Genomic DNA, 17,405 nt, shown 5'->3' on the forward strand with positions numbered 1-17,405 from the left:
TGGTGTCCTCTGTAAATCAAAAACATGTTTTAAGTTTGAGCTTTAGCAAGTGCTGTTTTGTGTTTTGCTGAACACTAACCACTAAGAGAACTTGTCAGACGCCTACAGAATGAGTGCAGCGGCCCCAAGGAGGAATGCTGCTCACTATTAATAATATGTGCCATAACACCCTTAGGGTGCTCCCTTAGTTCAATATTTGCCTTCACTAGTGTTTTTGTCTGTACACAAGCCCAGCAATTGCCATATATACGTACAAATACACATACATGGCATTTTAACACGCCTCCGGGGTCTGATGCGAGTTCCTTCCACTAGATATTATTTGGAAAAACATTTGAAATATTACAAATTAATTGAATAGATCAGTGGGTGACAGAAGATTTCCTTGGTGTTCTTGGCAGGTTTCAACTAGTTATGTTCAGTGGGATTTCTTTTAACGTTAAGAATAGTTTAGGCTACACATGCATTGAATTGGTCTTCAATATGATTGCAATCAGGTGTATTTTTTGTAGAATTTATTCACGTGAGTTAACATTTATTATGTCCTGGCTGCCTGTCTCCTCCCTAGGTTAAGGGAGAGCACCTGCAATCCTCAGCTTCACAGCTCCTGCCCTTAAGCGTAGATGAAGTGGGGAGCAAAACACCACAGTGCTTTGAGATAGCAGCTGGGAAGTGTGGATTAGCTTTGTGGCAGGTGCCCTAACTGGTGGAAGACAGCCTTTTTCATTTATTAGATTTCTAAGGCCGTCATTATAAATTAACCATAATCTCCACTGGACTTGGTACCAGTGGGTCTGGTGGTAGAAACGCGTTGTCGTTTGTTTTTGCCACATTATATAAGTAAAGAATTTTGGACGCAATCCCTATGAGTGCCGCTTTGAGTAATGAGTATTCTTGTGTTTGAATTTATCAATGTATATAAATATAGCTTTATATCCCAGAATGAATGTGGTAACCGGTTGTAACTTGTCCAGAGACAATGACCAAAATGTCTCGTAGTAGGTTTGTGATGGAAAGGCAATCTTAACGACCAAGTAACAAAACTCATCTTCATTCTTAAGTTCTTCAAAGACAGACAAGAATCATCTTTTAGGCCTTTACCCACTGATAGTTTCATCTTTAAGGCACCTTCGTGGTCACTTGAACTGTTTCAGTATCATATTGTTCCACAAGATATTAGATCTAGTTCACCAGGTGCATGAACCAGAGAAATATAGATTGACCATTTGGGCTCCTAAAATGCGTAATATGGCTGCGTAGCACAGATGGGGCAGTGTAACATACATCCGTCAACGAACTATGACCACTTTGTGGAACATTTTTTCAATTCACAATTGCCCAATGACAAGGAGGAGCATCTCTCTTAATAGAACTCCATGCCCTAGAAGGTAATGCTACTGTGTTGTGGGAGGTAAATATGACTCACAAATACCAATTTGGTATTTTGAGGTCCTAATAAAGCTGTATGTCCAGTTTTCCAAATGAAACTTCTGTTCCAAAGAGCTTGTCAGCTGGGTTGAACATGTCCCAAATCTGGCAGGTAATTTGTTGGTTTGCCTGTGAGCCTTTCTATAATAATGAAACCAGAATTTCTCATTTCAGTGGGTGGAAACTTAATGTGTTACTGACACAATTTCATTTAAGGTGTTTTAAATTTGCTGCACAGCTCATCATCACACTTTTACTACTAGGTTGGAAAGAACATCTGAGCTTGGATGACTTTTTTGAATCAGATTTTTTTTGCAAGTTATCCAGACCAGAAGTCTTGGTTAGGTAACATCAGTGCTTAATTAGAGCTGATGGATCCTGGTGGGGCCCACCAGCACTTATTTTTCCTTACTAGACATTCCCGAGAGCAACAGAGGGGAACACACACATTAGACAAATCACAACCTAACACCTGTCAATCTGTTGGATCAATATATATATATATTTTAAAAAGATACGCTCTTAAGAATTTTTAAGAGAGTAGAGACACGGTTTAATCGATATTGTAACTTTCTAATACATTATATTGATCTTGGATCAGTTGATCATCATTAATGTATATATGTACATATGCTTAGTTTTATGGATAAAATTGGTGCTGTCCAAAATGTTTTATGTGCGTATGCGAATGTTCTTTTATGATCTTGGTGATCGAAATAAAGATTATGAACTGAACTGAAAACACACATACTGGAAAGAAGAAGGAGGAGAAGATGGAAAAACCATCAACAAGGAAGAAAGCAGGATTGCGAAAGAGTGAGATAAAGAGGCAGGTAGTGTCTGGCAGTGGATTAAAGTGGCCTGAGGTGTAATCTGGATTATGCAGCCTTGGTATGGGTTGCAGGGACATTTAATAGCATTGTCGGCTGTCTTTTGAGCAGTTCATTGGGCACCATCACTCGTATGTCACAAATTAAGCTCTAGGATACACCCTAGTACCCTGATATTCACCCTCCCTGTCCTTTTCACATAGGGTTCAAAGTAAGCTTGCAGCTTCTATTCTAAAACTGCAATTCTTTCGCTATTATTGTTCTCTTCAATTTATTTGGGACTGTTTTCTAGAGAGCAGCGTTTCCCCATTCTGTAATCATTTTTACCTTCATTTTCTACATTTTCTGTATATCATTTCTTTCCTCAGATTTAACTCACCTTCCATAAAATTGATTTAATGAAATTATACTAAAAGCTTAATTAAGAGTATTGCGGTCCACAGGACCTCCGTACTCATGGCGATGGTCCAACCACCGCCAAACTGCAGGTCTTGCAGAGTATTTCAGAGTGTGGTGGTCGGACCGCCACAAGACTGCTGCCTCCGTGGGGATCAAGGGTCTGCAACCGGCATGATTATGTTGCCAGTGCCGGCACCGCAAGCGTATTTCGCCAAGCATACTCACACTGTGCAGGAATGTGCTGCAGGCGCTGTCATACTGGCGAGCTTCATGTTAGGCTCTCCTTTGAGCCTGACAACCCACCGCTGTAAGACCACTGTCGCATTGCCCGCCCGACCTGGTTTACACTTGTTGAGCTGACGCGAAGGCTCCAAAGTCAGCTGCTCTGGCTATTAGGCAGTCCAGCAGTAAGGCAGGAGTAGTACATGAGTAAGTCACAGCAATATCTATCTGAGTTGGTTCCTTTGTATCCCTGCACTGCAGGCTGTCTCTATTTGAGTACAGTTCTTTTTGCAGTGGAAGAGCGTACCCTAGATGCATTACATTTCACTGTGAAACTTCTAAGACACCATTTCTTTTCAGGGTTTGTCAACGATCTTGGGCCTCCCAAGGTCAGACCTGGTTAGGGATGTCTCTGGTTTCACGTAGGTAATTTGATGATTCCCAACGTCAAGGCTATATGATAACCTGTCTTATTTAAAAACATGGGATCTACAGAGCTAGAAAATGACTTCATTTTAAGTTTGTGTGTGCCATTTGCAATAAAAAGCATAAAGACATGGAGATGACAGTAATTGTACCCGATGGAAATATGAGACAACTGGAAATGAACCACACCTTCCGTCACCTACTTTAAATAATGCAGCATTGACCGGCGTCCTGGTTACATCAGAGACTCGTACTTTGTTTTAAAATATAACAATTCACCTTAATGAAATTGGATATATCAGCTTTTTTTGAAGTTGCAAAGCAATTTTGCTGCTTCCCACCATTGGTCATGCTATATAAAAACCAATAAAATGCAATTCTTAGTTTACTTTTACTTTAAACAACTTTATTCGGCTGATTATAAAAGTATGCAGACATAAAAAAAGTACATAAGATGTAAGATAGTAATAAATACATCCACATTTAACAAACATAAAAATGATGTTGCCAACAGTAAAATCCAAATAAAACCCCATAACATTATCTAAATAAAGTGCCTAGTGCCTCAGTCGTACAGTAGCACATGGAAATCAGCTTACAACAGTGCAAATTTCCTCATCTGAGAGTCGTTGAAGGAAGAGGCAAGCTGGGACACAGTGTCTTAAATTCCTTGATCTCAGAAATGGGACCAACAAACATTTGGTATATAATTCATAAAGTTTACAAAAGAAAAGAAAATGGACCATTGATTGATTAGCTCCATTGTTACACGGGCATACAATTTCATCTAAATTTAACAATGCAATTTATAAGTTTAGTTATTATCACTTATATTCTTTATGTTCAAATTGCTTAATCAATAATAGATAGTGGTTGTGAGTAAACTTTGAACTGGTGGTCGTAAATGCATAAAAGCTGACTTTTTAAAGTTACATTGAATTAGTACAGCACAATTTTCAGTCTAGTGTCCCCTGCCTCTGATATTGACAATCAGTAAGTAGTACAAGGTGTGCAATACATACAAATGATACATTTTCTGATAATGAATGGCCTGTCTTAACACCTCCCCTGAGCGTTTGGAGGGGTTCGCTCTAAGTGAAAATTTTGACAAATTGGTTCAAATGCCCGGTTTACAGTGCTGTTTCCATGGGAAATTGGTTAAAATCAGACAGATTTTATTTTCATTTCAAATTATCTTTAAATGCAATGCAATATCCTTTGACCTTTTAAATGTGCGAAGTGTCTCGAATTGTCAGACCTTTTAGATTTTTTGTTTTTTTTCATCCTGCCCAAAGTATTGCAATTTTTCACACAAAATGTAATGGAGATCCTCTGGCAAGGAGCAGGCTGGGCAAATAAAATATCACACAGGCCTCACAATGTCACAACCATATACTTTCTATATGGTTAGACTCTTGATTTACCACTCAGGATCCAGACACAGGTTCAGCTATCAGACATATTTCATTATGCGTCACCGATCTTGCATGTACAGGCCTTAGATAGCAATTAGATGTGATGGTAACAATGTTATAAAAGCTATAAATATAGATCCTTATATGCTGCCGCGAGAGCTGAAACAATCGCCATACCCGCAAATTAATGCAAAGTAATGCCATTTGGTGACAAGAAAATGATGCCAAAACATAAGCAATGTCTGTCCTTAGAACAAAACATATTTGACAAACAAAACAAATTAGCACTTGAGTACCAGGTTTGAAGTGTTTTTGAAATGCATTAGTATTGACACACAAATATTCATTCTGCAAAAATACCAGTTTGACATTTTCAACAAACATCAGCTAGCCTTTCCCTGAAAGAGCGCTTATTTTGGCTTTAAAATCCTTCTTTTCATGTTTATCATTTGTGAAGTTAAATAGAGTGAGAGAGAGACACGCACACACGCAATCGTAGGCACTCACATGCGAACACACCACACACACACTCTTGTTCTCGCTAACCTCATGGTATCAGCTGGCGAGGCCATCCGCCTTCCAGGAAGGGCTCCTATTAGAATGCATGACAGACATTTATAAATCTGAGAAATAAACTCAACTAACCTGTTACAGTCAGTTATTTTTCTCCTACATGCGTTCTATACGGAAAGTAATAGTTGCTGCTACTTTTTCCCAGCATTGGCATAGCCAGAATGGCAGAATATAATGTGATAAAGAACATTTGTGCATACAGTGCATGCAAGCAGCATTTGTTAATGCCTGTGTTAACGTTTGTTAGTAGCTGAATTCAGACCTATTTGCTTTGCCAAAGCTTGTTTTTCATTTTGGATCTCTGAAATTCTAAAGTCTGCTTTGGACTGTGGTCTGCTACACCCTGCTCTCTGTCCTCCTTTTGGCATGTCCCACTTTCTGACTATCTAAATAGTTGTTTCTTTTATCTATTGCACAGTTTTGTTTGTTGATTGTTATGGGACTCCTCTTCCTCACAGTGCTACAGTATGTTCTACAGTACAACATCTTGGTGGGAACTGTGCTTTAAAATGAGAAAAATTATGTAAATATTATTAGCATACAAAACAAAGTGAAAACACAGACAAAAAGAAGAGTTCTTGCGATAGTATTATCACTCAGTTGTTTTTAAACTAATAGGATATTGAGACTGTGAATGGTTGCTTGGACTATATGCCTTTAGTGTATTGTGCATCAATGGGGACACATTTCTTCCATGTATGTACCTTTTTGGAAGTATATCATGCAGGTAATAAATTCTGTCAGGTGCTCGATCTTGACAGTGTACGCTAAAATGCCCAAAAGACTGGCAGCTCTTATCAAGAGGTAGATGGTGTGTTACCTTCAACAGTCAAGTGTGTGGTTGAGTTGCTGTATAGAATCGATATAGATAGTTGCTGTGATAAATTATCTGAGCCCCTCATTTGGATACAAGCTACCTTATCGGTGGCAATGTACATTGGCCTGTTTAGATGCCTGTAAAATCAATTATTTGGAATTACTTTATCCATCTTTAAAATACCTGATAGGCTTTCATATAGCCTTAGAGCCCACCATAGTGGGTTTTGCCGGCCATTAAAGGCCCGCTCCAGCGTTAACCCCTTCGCTGCTGGCCCGTTTCCGCCGCTGTGCGGTAAACAAAAGAACAGGGGCGGGCCATGACGAACCCCAGCCGTCATCAGCACACGAGCACCGTAGTGCATGACGGCTGGGGTTCGTCATCAGCATACAAGGGGTTAAAGACCCAAACAGAAGTCAAGAGGGTTCTAAGGCTATTAGAACAGTCCGCCCCTAGAGGGCAGAATGATCTAATTTGTAAAACAAAGGCCTCACGATGATCGACTCCCCTATGGCTCTAGGAGGCTTTTTGTTCACAGCATCAGCTGTGAACAAACATTGGAACGTTAGAGCTCCCATTCGGAGCCCCCAACATTCCAATGTTCTAATGTACCTTAAAATCTAAGCGTGACCATGTATACTTAGAATGATTAGTCATTTTAAGGTTGAGATAGTTTTAACAAATATGTGCGGTGTGTAGGACAATCTTTTCATCAATGATGCTCTTACATATGTTGTATGGTCAGTAAATAGTCATACAAATGAAATGCAATTTCCCTCAGTACCGTTAAAGTGACAGTGAAGTGTATGTACTCTAACAAGCATAGTAGCTGCATAATAAATTATGGCAATGGTATGCCTGTGTTTACAGTTTGTTAATTTTGTTTTTGTAGGAAAGAAGTTTCCTCTCTGGAACAAAATGGCGACCTTCATGGTAGGTTGATTTTTATGCATTCAACTATACACAGAATATATCATATAATATCTAGAATGTGTCTGTCAATTACAAACAACATTTAAATTTGCTATATAGTATGTACAAACGAAAACTATACTTCCTGGTGTTTGCTGTAAGTTATGTTTCCTTTTATGCACCTTACTTCATGGATCCACATCATTCCATTCTTCACATGAAAGCAGATGTAAACCTTCTTGTATGTTGATATTACCATAATGTTTATTTGATCAAATTACTAACTTGGGTTGCATTTTTCTTATTTGCCCAAATAATTTCAGAATAAATTTACGTTGACTATTGTTATGGGTGTTTTTTCAGCTCTATTAGCGCACCGGATAAAGATCAAAGAGTGAATGGGATTGGAGACTTTAAATTCATATTTCATTGGATGTAATTTAAGATTGTAATACTGTAATGCTCCAGTTATTACAGGGTGTCTCTTGCCCACATTTTTACCCGTGAATGTAGAGAAAACCTCTTTTTTGATCCTAAGAACTGTATTAGAGAGAAAGTGACTATAAGAAACTGGGACAGAGGGCAATATTAAATGCTAAGTTTCTTTAATATGGATGGTTTGTTTGAACCGTTTTGAACAGTGAGAAGATATTCATATGACTGTTGGCCGGAACAGACCACTTACCTAAAGAATAGAACGTTGCCACAATCTATTCATGTTTGTCAGTAGCCATACATTTTTCATTCATAGTAAATGTATACATCTGGAATTTACTAAAAGAACTTAGGTGCTTAGGCACTCTTTGCGAGTGGTCTATTAACTTTGATAGGGCCAATAACATCAGTTACTGATCCCATCAGAACTATGGGGTGCATGAGATCATCAGGGATCTGTTTACTTTCACTCAGAGACTTTGGTTACTGAGAGAAGCTGAACTTTGGGAGAAAGTCTGTGGCAAAATAAGGCATTGCTGGTGGAATCTGATCTGGAATTACTGATGCCATTGGTAATGCCTCATTTTTAGAGGGCCCTCAGGGTCCAGCTTGTATTTGGCCTGAAACTTCACCACCCAGAATAATCGGTACCCCTGGACTTTCGTAAATCTGGAAGAGGAGAAATACAGGTCCATTTCTTAGTCTCTTGTAAAGACGGCATAAGTAATTCTCAAGAGGTGAGATACCCCAGCAAGGGCATCAAGGCTTTCTGAAGTGCCTCAGGTTAATGAGTGGATCATAAATTGCCTATTCTTTTAAAATTATCCCAACCCGATGTAAAATATATTGAGATGGATTTTAAATCTTACCTAAACTCATGGCTGATTGTCAATGTCTGCAACATGCACCTGTTTAGGACGTGGGAAAAGGGATTGGCAGAATCCCTTTTCCCACAAAAGGGGAACTATTTTTACTTGTGAGATCCAGTGGTGACTGGTGAGTTTTCAAAGTGGTGGAGCAAACATAGCTGCACGTACTGCACTGATATAAAAAGTTACCTAACCAACTGTAAAGATATTTATGTAAAATGAGTCTTGTTAGACCTGGCATCCTTTGTGTGTTTTCCCCTGACTTTCTGCCTTCTGACTATCTGTGTTGCTGACTTCATTCTTTCTGGCTTTAGGATTCTAGGCACTTTGCCACTGCTAAACATTTCTAAAGTTCATGTGCCCTGTACTCTAAACATGGTAACATTGGCTTAGCCACAATTTGCATATTTAACTACTTCCTTATAAGTTCCAGGTAAAGTGCACTACATGTGCCCAGGGCTTGTAAATTAAATGTGAATAGTGGTCTTGCAGCACTGATTGTGCCACCCACTTCCATAGTCCTTTAAATATGTCTCAGGCCTGACACTGCAGATCCTGTGTGGGCAGTTTTAAACTGCCATTTCGACCTGGCAAGGTAACTTACTTAATAAACAAAAGAAGAGTGTCACTCTTCTTTTGTTTATTAATTGATACTGGGAATAAGAGTGTCTTTCTACTTTCCCTGCCTCTCTTTTTGTTTTGACAAGGTAACTTACTTGCCAAGGCCAAACCTTCCTTGTTATTAAATATAGGTCAACCCAAATGGAGGCCCTGGTCAGCCCCAAGGGTAAGGTGCAGTGTATTTAAAAAGTAGGACATGTCCTGGTAGTGAACTACCCTTAAATCCGTTTTTCACTACTGCAAGGCCTATTCCTCCCATAGGTTAACATTGGGACTGCCTTATAACATTTTATAAGTGCAGTTTCCCCGCGAGACAAGATCACATTTGGTGTTTCTGGCACAACTTATGGTGAAGTTGGTTTTTAAATTGCAGTTCAGAAAATGCAATTTTTAAAAAGTTGCCATTTTGATACTTGTACCATTTGGTGCCTTCTGCCTGTCCCTGAAATACACGTCAGGGGTGAGTGACAGCTGACTTCCTGCTTTCTCTCTAAACAACCACCCAAAAAGGAAGAATAGATGCGACTGAGCAGCTATCTGCATGTTGATGGGTCACCCTGAGGCAGGGTGAGAGGGAATAGCTGACATTTTCACCTGAATAGGGCTGCGCCTGTCATCTCCACAAAGGGTTTCATAGTCCTGTAGTGAGTCTGGAGCCATGCCAGGAAAGGCAGGGCCTTGTGCTCTTTAAAGCATCTCTTTGAAGTCTCCCTACTTCAAAGGCTTATTTGGGTATAAATAAGTACTGGACTTCTGACACCATGATTTCAGAACTTTGCTGGAACTAAAGACATTCTGCCAAGAAGAAGAGCTGCTGTGCTGTAGGAGGGACTGCCACTTTGCTGGGTTGGCCTGCTGATTGCTGTGCTGCAGGAGGGACTGATACTTTGCTACCCGCTTTGCTGTTTTGAGAAGGACTGGACTTCCTCTCTCCATTCTTGAACCAAAGTTCTCCAAGGGTTTGCTGGCTTGCCTCCTGTTGTAGAAGGCCATCAGAAACTTACCTCAACTCTAATTCAGATGCTGGACTCTGCCAACTGTGAGTCCTTCTCTGCCAAGATGTGCCAATCCACTTCTGGCCATTGAAAGTGGCCTCTACAGCTCTTTTTCTGCAAAAATCGACACAGTGATTGCCTTGTGGCCATCAGAACCAAGGCAGTGCCCTTCAACGCTGACGCATCGCAGATTTGAGGACATCCCTGCATGACTCTACAACAATGTGTGATCTGACTGCAAGACTTGACAACGACGCAGCGCCTGCATTGTAAGCGGTTCAACGCCGACGCGGGACCCGACTGCGAGGTTCGATGACACATCTGCATCGTAAAGGGTTTCACAATGATGTGGGACCCTAGTGCGAGGCTCGACGACGCATCTACCCGACTTCGTGGATCGGAACCGACGCTCCGAGCCTTCGACACCGACGCTTGCTCCATCCAAGGTACTTTTCCAGCAGGCCAAGCGTGGATCCTGTAGCCAGGCTGCCCTCCGTCAAGTCGGCCTGAACTTTGAATTTACTCCAGTCCTGTTCGACCTCAAGTTACCTCTAAGCACTATTAGCTTTTAAACATTCATATCTCAAGGTCTACTTAATGGATTTTTGTCGTTTTGGTCTTGCTTTACTCATAAAAATATTCTTTATTTTCCTAAACTGGTGTGGATTCTGTTTGTGGTGTTTTCACTGTTATACTGTAATTTAAGTGTTGTGCAAACACTTTACACATTACCTCTTTAGTTAAGCCTGACTGCTCTGTGCCAAACGCCCAGAGGGTGAGCACAAGGTAATTTAGGTTGTGTATCTGACTTACCCTTACTAGGATTGTGATCCCTACTTGGACAGGGTGCATAAGTCTGCCAACTAGAGACCCAATTTCTAACAGGCCTTCTTGCAGAAATGTTTTAAAAATGTGGTAAATGTTTGTGACTAAAAGTTGTTGGTTTTGCAGGTTGTTGAGGTGGCGCTCACGAATTATTTCAAAGTTTCAGTGCGTGCCGCTGAAACCCAAAAGCATTATTTCTGTGTGTTTTTACTTGTTAGGAAAATGTTGCTTTTTACAGAAACACAGGGCACACCGAGCGCAGAGCCCGCAAGTATCAGTGTCTCATGAGAAGCAGTGCATGTCTACTGCAGTGTTCCCATCCTGGTTTCCGTGGACGACAGCAGGTCATTGCTGTTAGAAAGTTAAATACTATTGGAATTTCTGCCAGTGTATTCAGTTTTCAGTTTTTTTCAGTTTAATTCTTTATTCGGTTAATAAAACAGAATAACCATAAAAGTACAAATAAAATCACAATTAAAATTCATCCAATACACCAAGATCAACTCGTCATAGTTCAGGATACAATTGATTTACGTGATTTAAAAACATTTTTTAAAAATGAAGAAATACATACAATAGTTAAAATGTTATCAAGCTTCTGTACAGCTACAAAAGCAGGGCGACATCGATGAATTTCCATGGACTTCAATAATGGAACAACCCATATTCGTCTCGGCATTGTATAAAATTTACAAAAGAAAAGTATATTAATATCTGATTGTTCTGACAAATCATCGCAGGGGCACTTAATCAAATTTTTTGTCCAGTCATTAGTAACGGGGAAACTAAGTAACCTAAACAACAAATTAATTCTGAAACGGGTTAATAAAAACCTCTCATTTGTAGTTTAACATCTGGCTGCATTTTCCTAGAAATCATAATTTGTTCATGGGCCACCACTGTCGTTTTCTTCATTTCTATTGATGTTCTATAAGCATGTAGGTAGGTCATACACTTCTCCTTCAAAAGCTTTCTTGAAATATTACATAAAGAGGATGGGTCGGAAAAATAATTCCCCATACCCAAATCCGTGAGGAATTTCCTCACGTAGCACAACCATCTTATTTTGCCACTCTTTTCTAGCCCGACCACATTGTTCATAATCAGTGTATTCTAAAGTGATACCTCGCTTCCAAATATGCAAAACAACTCGCCAAGGCTCCATTAATAATATAATCAATATGAAAGCCTGCCATGGTTGTCTTTATATGTTCCATAATATTATTTAACTGTTAAAAAAAGTTATTTTTAATGTGCCTGCTGTCTGCCCTAAAGCTGCAAAGGGCAATGTTCAATATGCCTGGACTGTTCCAGCGCACTAACAAGCAGTGGAGATTGTCTGGGCTGGTGACTACCCTCACACTGTTTCTACATTACACTTGTGAAGCACAATAGCCCTTTCAAAATTGCCCACATTGCCATGCAAGGTGTGACATTCCCCCAGTAAAACAATAATGCAGGTTCTGGCAGGATTAGCAATAGGCTGAGGCATACGTTTGCCATTAACACACTTAAAACATACACAGAGAAACACACAGCAGCACACTCAGATGACACACAAACACACCATCCCTCAAACACACAGCTGATTTCGCCACTCTGCAACCAGAAATAGTGTGCGTCTTTTCTCAGGTAGAGTCAACAAACACAACACAGCTCCCTTAAAAAGAAGGGAGGTCGGGCAAAAACCGCTCCAAATTCTCCCCTGGGCTTTCTAGGCCCTTAGCCAAGTATTCTTTGCTTTGTGAAAGTATTATAGAGTGTAGACTTTTAATGTTTTGGCATCGGTTATGGTCCACAGAAGCTCTTTCTCCTTATTGTATAGGCCTAGTGAGTCTTATTCAGTGCCCATTTGTAAGTAAGAGAAGACGGCTCTGATGCCGAGAGCCACAAATAAAGAAGTCTGCTGGGAATTAATTCAGGTGGAATGTGTGACCAAAGACGAGGGATCACTTACTCTAGTATTTATAGATTTTAAACCATATCCCCAATATAAATCGACCATTGATGAAATAGACCCAGCTATGGCACGTAAATTGTTTCTCCAATTCCGATATAAGACCGTTCCGAACAGGGCGTTTTGCTGTAGATGGCAATCTCAAGCATTACTGGGTGACCAGTGTCCAGCAGGCAAAGGAAGATCTGAATCCTTGGCTCATTTATTACTTTTCTTTCCTTTTTACAAAAATCTACGGTCTAAGTGGGTTGTCCCCTTATGTAGCTGCATTGGTCCTGTGAGGTGCTTCGAATCCAACACTATGAGAGTTGTGGTGTTTGGCCTAGCTGCATTTTTGTTGGCCCTATGGATTAGGCGCAAGAAGTGTATCAGGTGATTTTTTTAATGGACTTGGAATAGTATTTTGTCTTTTCGCTCCAGTTTACACTCTAGATATATGTATTGAGCGACTCTTTATCTTGCCCAATATTGCATGATGGTTTTTAGATCGGTTTATTCCTCGAGATGTATGGATATAGGTAGGTGCTGTGTTGAAAGCTTTAACATTTGTGTAAAGATTAATTGGAAACGCGAATAACCTTTAAAATGATATCCTTGCTAAATAGGCCTCTCATTTGTTTTTTCTTTTTTAAGCAACTATCCTTGTGTTTTATTGTGATTTATTCTTAACTCTTTTTAAACTATGACTGTTATATTTATAATACTATTGTGATGTTTCTTTTATAAGATCTAAATGATCGAAATAAAGATGATGATGAGGAAAGTATTTTCATGCAGCAACACTTTCCACACTATAATTCTGTGATGCATTTTTGTTCCACACCTATACATTGAATTATGGAAGTAAATGTTAGTATCCTGTAGTAGCAATTCCTTCTTAAAAAATGTGTTTGCATTAGTTTTCAAATTTTCGAGGTATCAGCTCAAAAGTGCTGGGCTCTGAGAAAAGTCAAAGATGGACGTCTTTGACGCCTACCACAGTGCAGGCACTTAGAGATCAGTAGCAAATAAAACTTGCCAAGGACAGGCATACTGAAAGTGATACATAAGGTCATGAAATCTGCAAACAAGAAATGCTGTATTCCTAAATTCAGGATAGAGAAGTTTGGTTGGCATAACATGAATGCTACAAATTGGGTTTTTAACTTTCTAGGTGAGTACATGTGATTTTTTTTATTTTATCGAAGCTGACTGAGGACTTACTTGGATGCTTTTTCCATTGCTGCTTCAGTTTCTGCACACCTCTGAACTACAACCTTATTTCGCATTGGGGGACCTCGATTCAGCTGTTAGTTGCTTTTAGGAAGTGCACAGGAACACACGTGGTACCGTTGGGGTCTGAAACTGATTTGCAGGAATCACTTCTCCTTCAGACAGCACCATACTGTGTCTGCAGCGCTTGTCTTCCCTATTTCTTCACAAACAGGCAAAATAATTAGAAAAGTATCCAACTGTGTAGTATAAATAAAGATGATTATTGCATCAGCACTGATATCCCATTATTTTCATTTCTCTTCACAAAGATTGCATCACCTCGTCTTGTCATAGCACCACAGCTCATCACCGGATTGTACCCTTTATTATTATTTGTGTAACTCCTCTGTGGGATTCATTGTGAAACGATTATTCAGATGCAGTCCAAAGTTATAAAATTCATATTTTCCCACAAGGGCCCGTAGTAGCATTTAGTATGTGCCTCATTCATGAGGTAACTTACGTTTAGTAAAGTTACAAGTCTGAAGTCTCGTCATTGGGGCGGAATCTCCATACTGCTCACTACTGAGACCACTTAGGGGTCATTAGGATGATGGGCGGACTTAGTCCGCCCACCATCCTATCGGAATACGGGACCGCCCGCCATAAGGGCGGGGGTCCCGTGGGGGGTAATGCTAAAAATGCATGTAATGCATTTGCATACACAAACAGGCAGGCACTGCGCGGTGCCTGCCACATTGTGCGCGGAAAAGCGGCGGACGGTCTTTCCGTCCGCCGCGATGGCGGGGGGGAAATGGGTGGTGGGCGGGCAAGGATGTCGGGCGTATCGCCACCTCCAGCATGGCGGTGGCGATCCGCCTGACATCCTAATGGGCCCCTAAGTGCGGAGATGCCACCCCAAGTACAGAGATCCCGCCCTGAGTACTTAGACACTTGTAACTTTACTACACATACGTTACCTTCGTGAATCGAGCCTTATGCGTTTACCTCAGATCTACAGTTAGATTTTGCAAGCCTTTCCCAGCAATAGGTCTTGCCTCCTATGAACTCCAAGCACCATGTCCTCCAACCACTTATCTATCATAACACATACCTTGCCTGTATGGTCATGGACAATTAGTGTAGGCGTGGTTAATCGTGAGGGAGGCATTGTGCACATTCATCCCCTTTCAGTTGCAACACTGCACGACAGCTCACCCCGTTTACCTTCTCTTGCCTGGGCTCATGGCTGTAAGAGTGTGAAATCACCACCGGTAAGTAAATTAAGACTTTTCCTCTTAGCCCTTATCTCAGCTACTGTGCATTATGATTGGATAGTTGCCAATTGATCTATTGCCCGGCTGTCAGTATCCAGATACTGCGCTTATCCTTGCCGCGAATGATGCAGTGAACGTCAGCGCATGTGTGCTACAGGCAGACACATCCGTGTCCTATTAGCGCATGCGTCGATGCAACTACTGTGGGTTGAGGTCAGCAGAGGGAATGGACACCCATCACCAGCAGTTTGTTTAAGGACTATAATCGGCGTGGGAAATTGGTGGGATGGGGCCTCAAACCCCACAGTGGGTCAGCCAACCCTGGTAAGATCTCAGTAATCGCGCTCTCTGGGCACAGGAGTGGAGCTGGGACAGTGACATATACAGACGATTTTACAGTTTAGTGAAGACATCCCTGCAAATTCCCATTTGCCATTTTAACACAAACAAACTGTTGGATTATATCCGAAAACAGACACCCTGAAAAAGAGATTCTGTTTTGTTTTCTATATTTTTAGTCAATTTTGCTTACTCTCCAAGGATCACAAAAGATCATTATAACAAAAGAAAGACATTATTGAGCAACGAAAGTAGTTTGAGAGTAGTTTGTTTCTGCACTTGTGAAAAAGACAAGCAGGATTATTTTCTACCACTTCAGGCAACATTAAACAATGTTACATCCTTTTAGAAGGTCATCTTTGCACTTTGTTACCACACTAAAGAGATTAATTTGCATAGCCTGCCCTAAATCAGATTTCCTTACTATGTTGCCAAGGTACTGTTCTGTGTGTGGCCAGAAACCTAAGTTACTTACTACCTTAAGCAGATGTTAGATGACACCTGGTCTGGCATCTTCTTTTGTTCTCCCAGCCAGGCAGGCTCCAATCCCATTGGGAGGGGAGGCACTCCCATGATTTGTTTGGAGCAACCACTGAGGAGTGCTGCTCTCTGTGGCATACAGGCTATACACAAGGGGATAAAGGTTTCCCCATTTTGGAGTTTAGAAATTAGGGGCACTGCTTATTTTTTACAGTAGGGCAGACAAGAACTCCTACAAAAGTGGGTAGAGCTACCCCTGCAAACCTTTACCCCATTAGCTAGGGAGGGGATAGGCGTCACCCCACCCACAAGTCAGTGACAAGCATACATGTGGCATCCAGTGGCACCCTCTTAACACCATCGCTGCTTGAGAAATCCTCCTCCTGTGCTGAAGGTCAATGGAAACGGGTGTGGTCATGACAAGCTCAGCTCGTCATCAGTGCAGCTCAACTGTGCCTCATGGCGAGCTGAGCTCGTCATGAGCATGGAAGGGGTTAAGAAAACTTTCAGGACCTGAGAATGATCAAAAGAGGGCTAAACCTGCTATTTGTGACCTGAGAGGAGCCCTGAAGGAGTGGACCTTCTCCTTCATGTATTCAGGACAGAGGAGCGGACTCCAAGGGTCATAATACTGACCTCTTGTTCAAGATACCTTGACACAACAAGCTGCAAGGGGCCTTATCCTGCATCTGTCCAGTTCAATTCACCAGTTCCAACTGGCCCTCCCATGAACCCTGTTGTTGGCCTCTGCTGGAGTGGGCCCTGACCCCATAAGTGCTGTTCTTGAGGTAAACTTTGCTGTGCCTGACTGGACTTCTCCTACCACCCATGAAAACCTAGGACTTAGAAATGTATAGAATATTTCAATAGTAGCTGATTGTTTCAAAAGTCATTTATTTGCAGTGATGGAGTGATCCAACCCATGATTACAGAAAGCAAGGATCACTCCCCTTTTGTCAGATCATAAGCCTGATGTGGAACAAATGTCTTCTATCATTGTATTATCATAGCATCAATACATGTAACAATGGTAAATGAATACACTGGTGTTCTGCTTTGAAACAAATCTGCTAGGCATTTATATTTTGAAAAAATCTGCTTTGCATTTTCCTTTGAATTCTATTTCTATTTGAGTGTAAAAACATCATGTTCGGTTCTGCCGTTTCTACTGAAAGAGTCTACATACAAGTTTTTCTTTGCATTGTTTAATAAAGTAAGCTAATTTCGAATACTTATTTTCACTGCAGAAGGTGACAGTTCAGAAGATGAAGACACTAAAGATTCAGGTAATATATATATTCATTAATGTGTTTTGTTCTTTCTGTAATTGTGTTATATAGCATTGTCACAACATATGAAAAGCATTGTCACAAGAAGCAGCTAAGACAGGC

The 17,405-nt window shown here is 40.7% G+C and overlaps 1 protein-coding gene across 1 annotated transcript in view; it reads left to right on the forward strand.

The window, feature by feature from the left end:
* Positions 1-17,405, forward strand: part of LOC147662771 (uncharacterized) — a 191,578-nt gene that overhangs the window by 14,644 nt on the left and 159,529 nt on the right. The window contains exons 2-3 of the mRNA XM_086950914.1: positions 7,003-7,043; positions 17,262-17,300. Of these exons, the coding sequence (XP_086807040.1) occupies positions 7,003-7,043; positions 17,262-17,300 (80 nt within the window). The remainder of the gene's footprint in view (positions 1-7,002; positions 7,044-17,261; positions 17,301-17,405) is intronic.

Source organism: Lissotriton vulgaris, unplaced genomic scaffold, assembly GCF_964263255.1.
Source record: "Lissotriton vulgaris unplaced genomic scaffold, aLisVul1.2 SCAFFOLD_756, whole genome shotgun sequence".
Classification (NCBI taxonomy): domain Eukaryota; kingdom Metazoa; phylum Chordata; class Amphibia; order Caudata; family Salamandridae; genus Lissotriton; species Lissotriton vulgaris.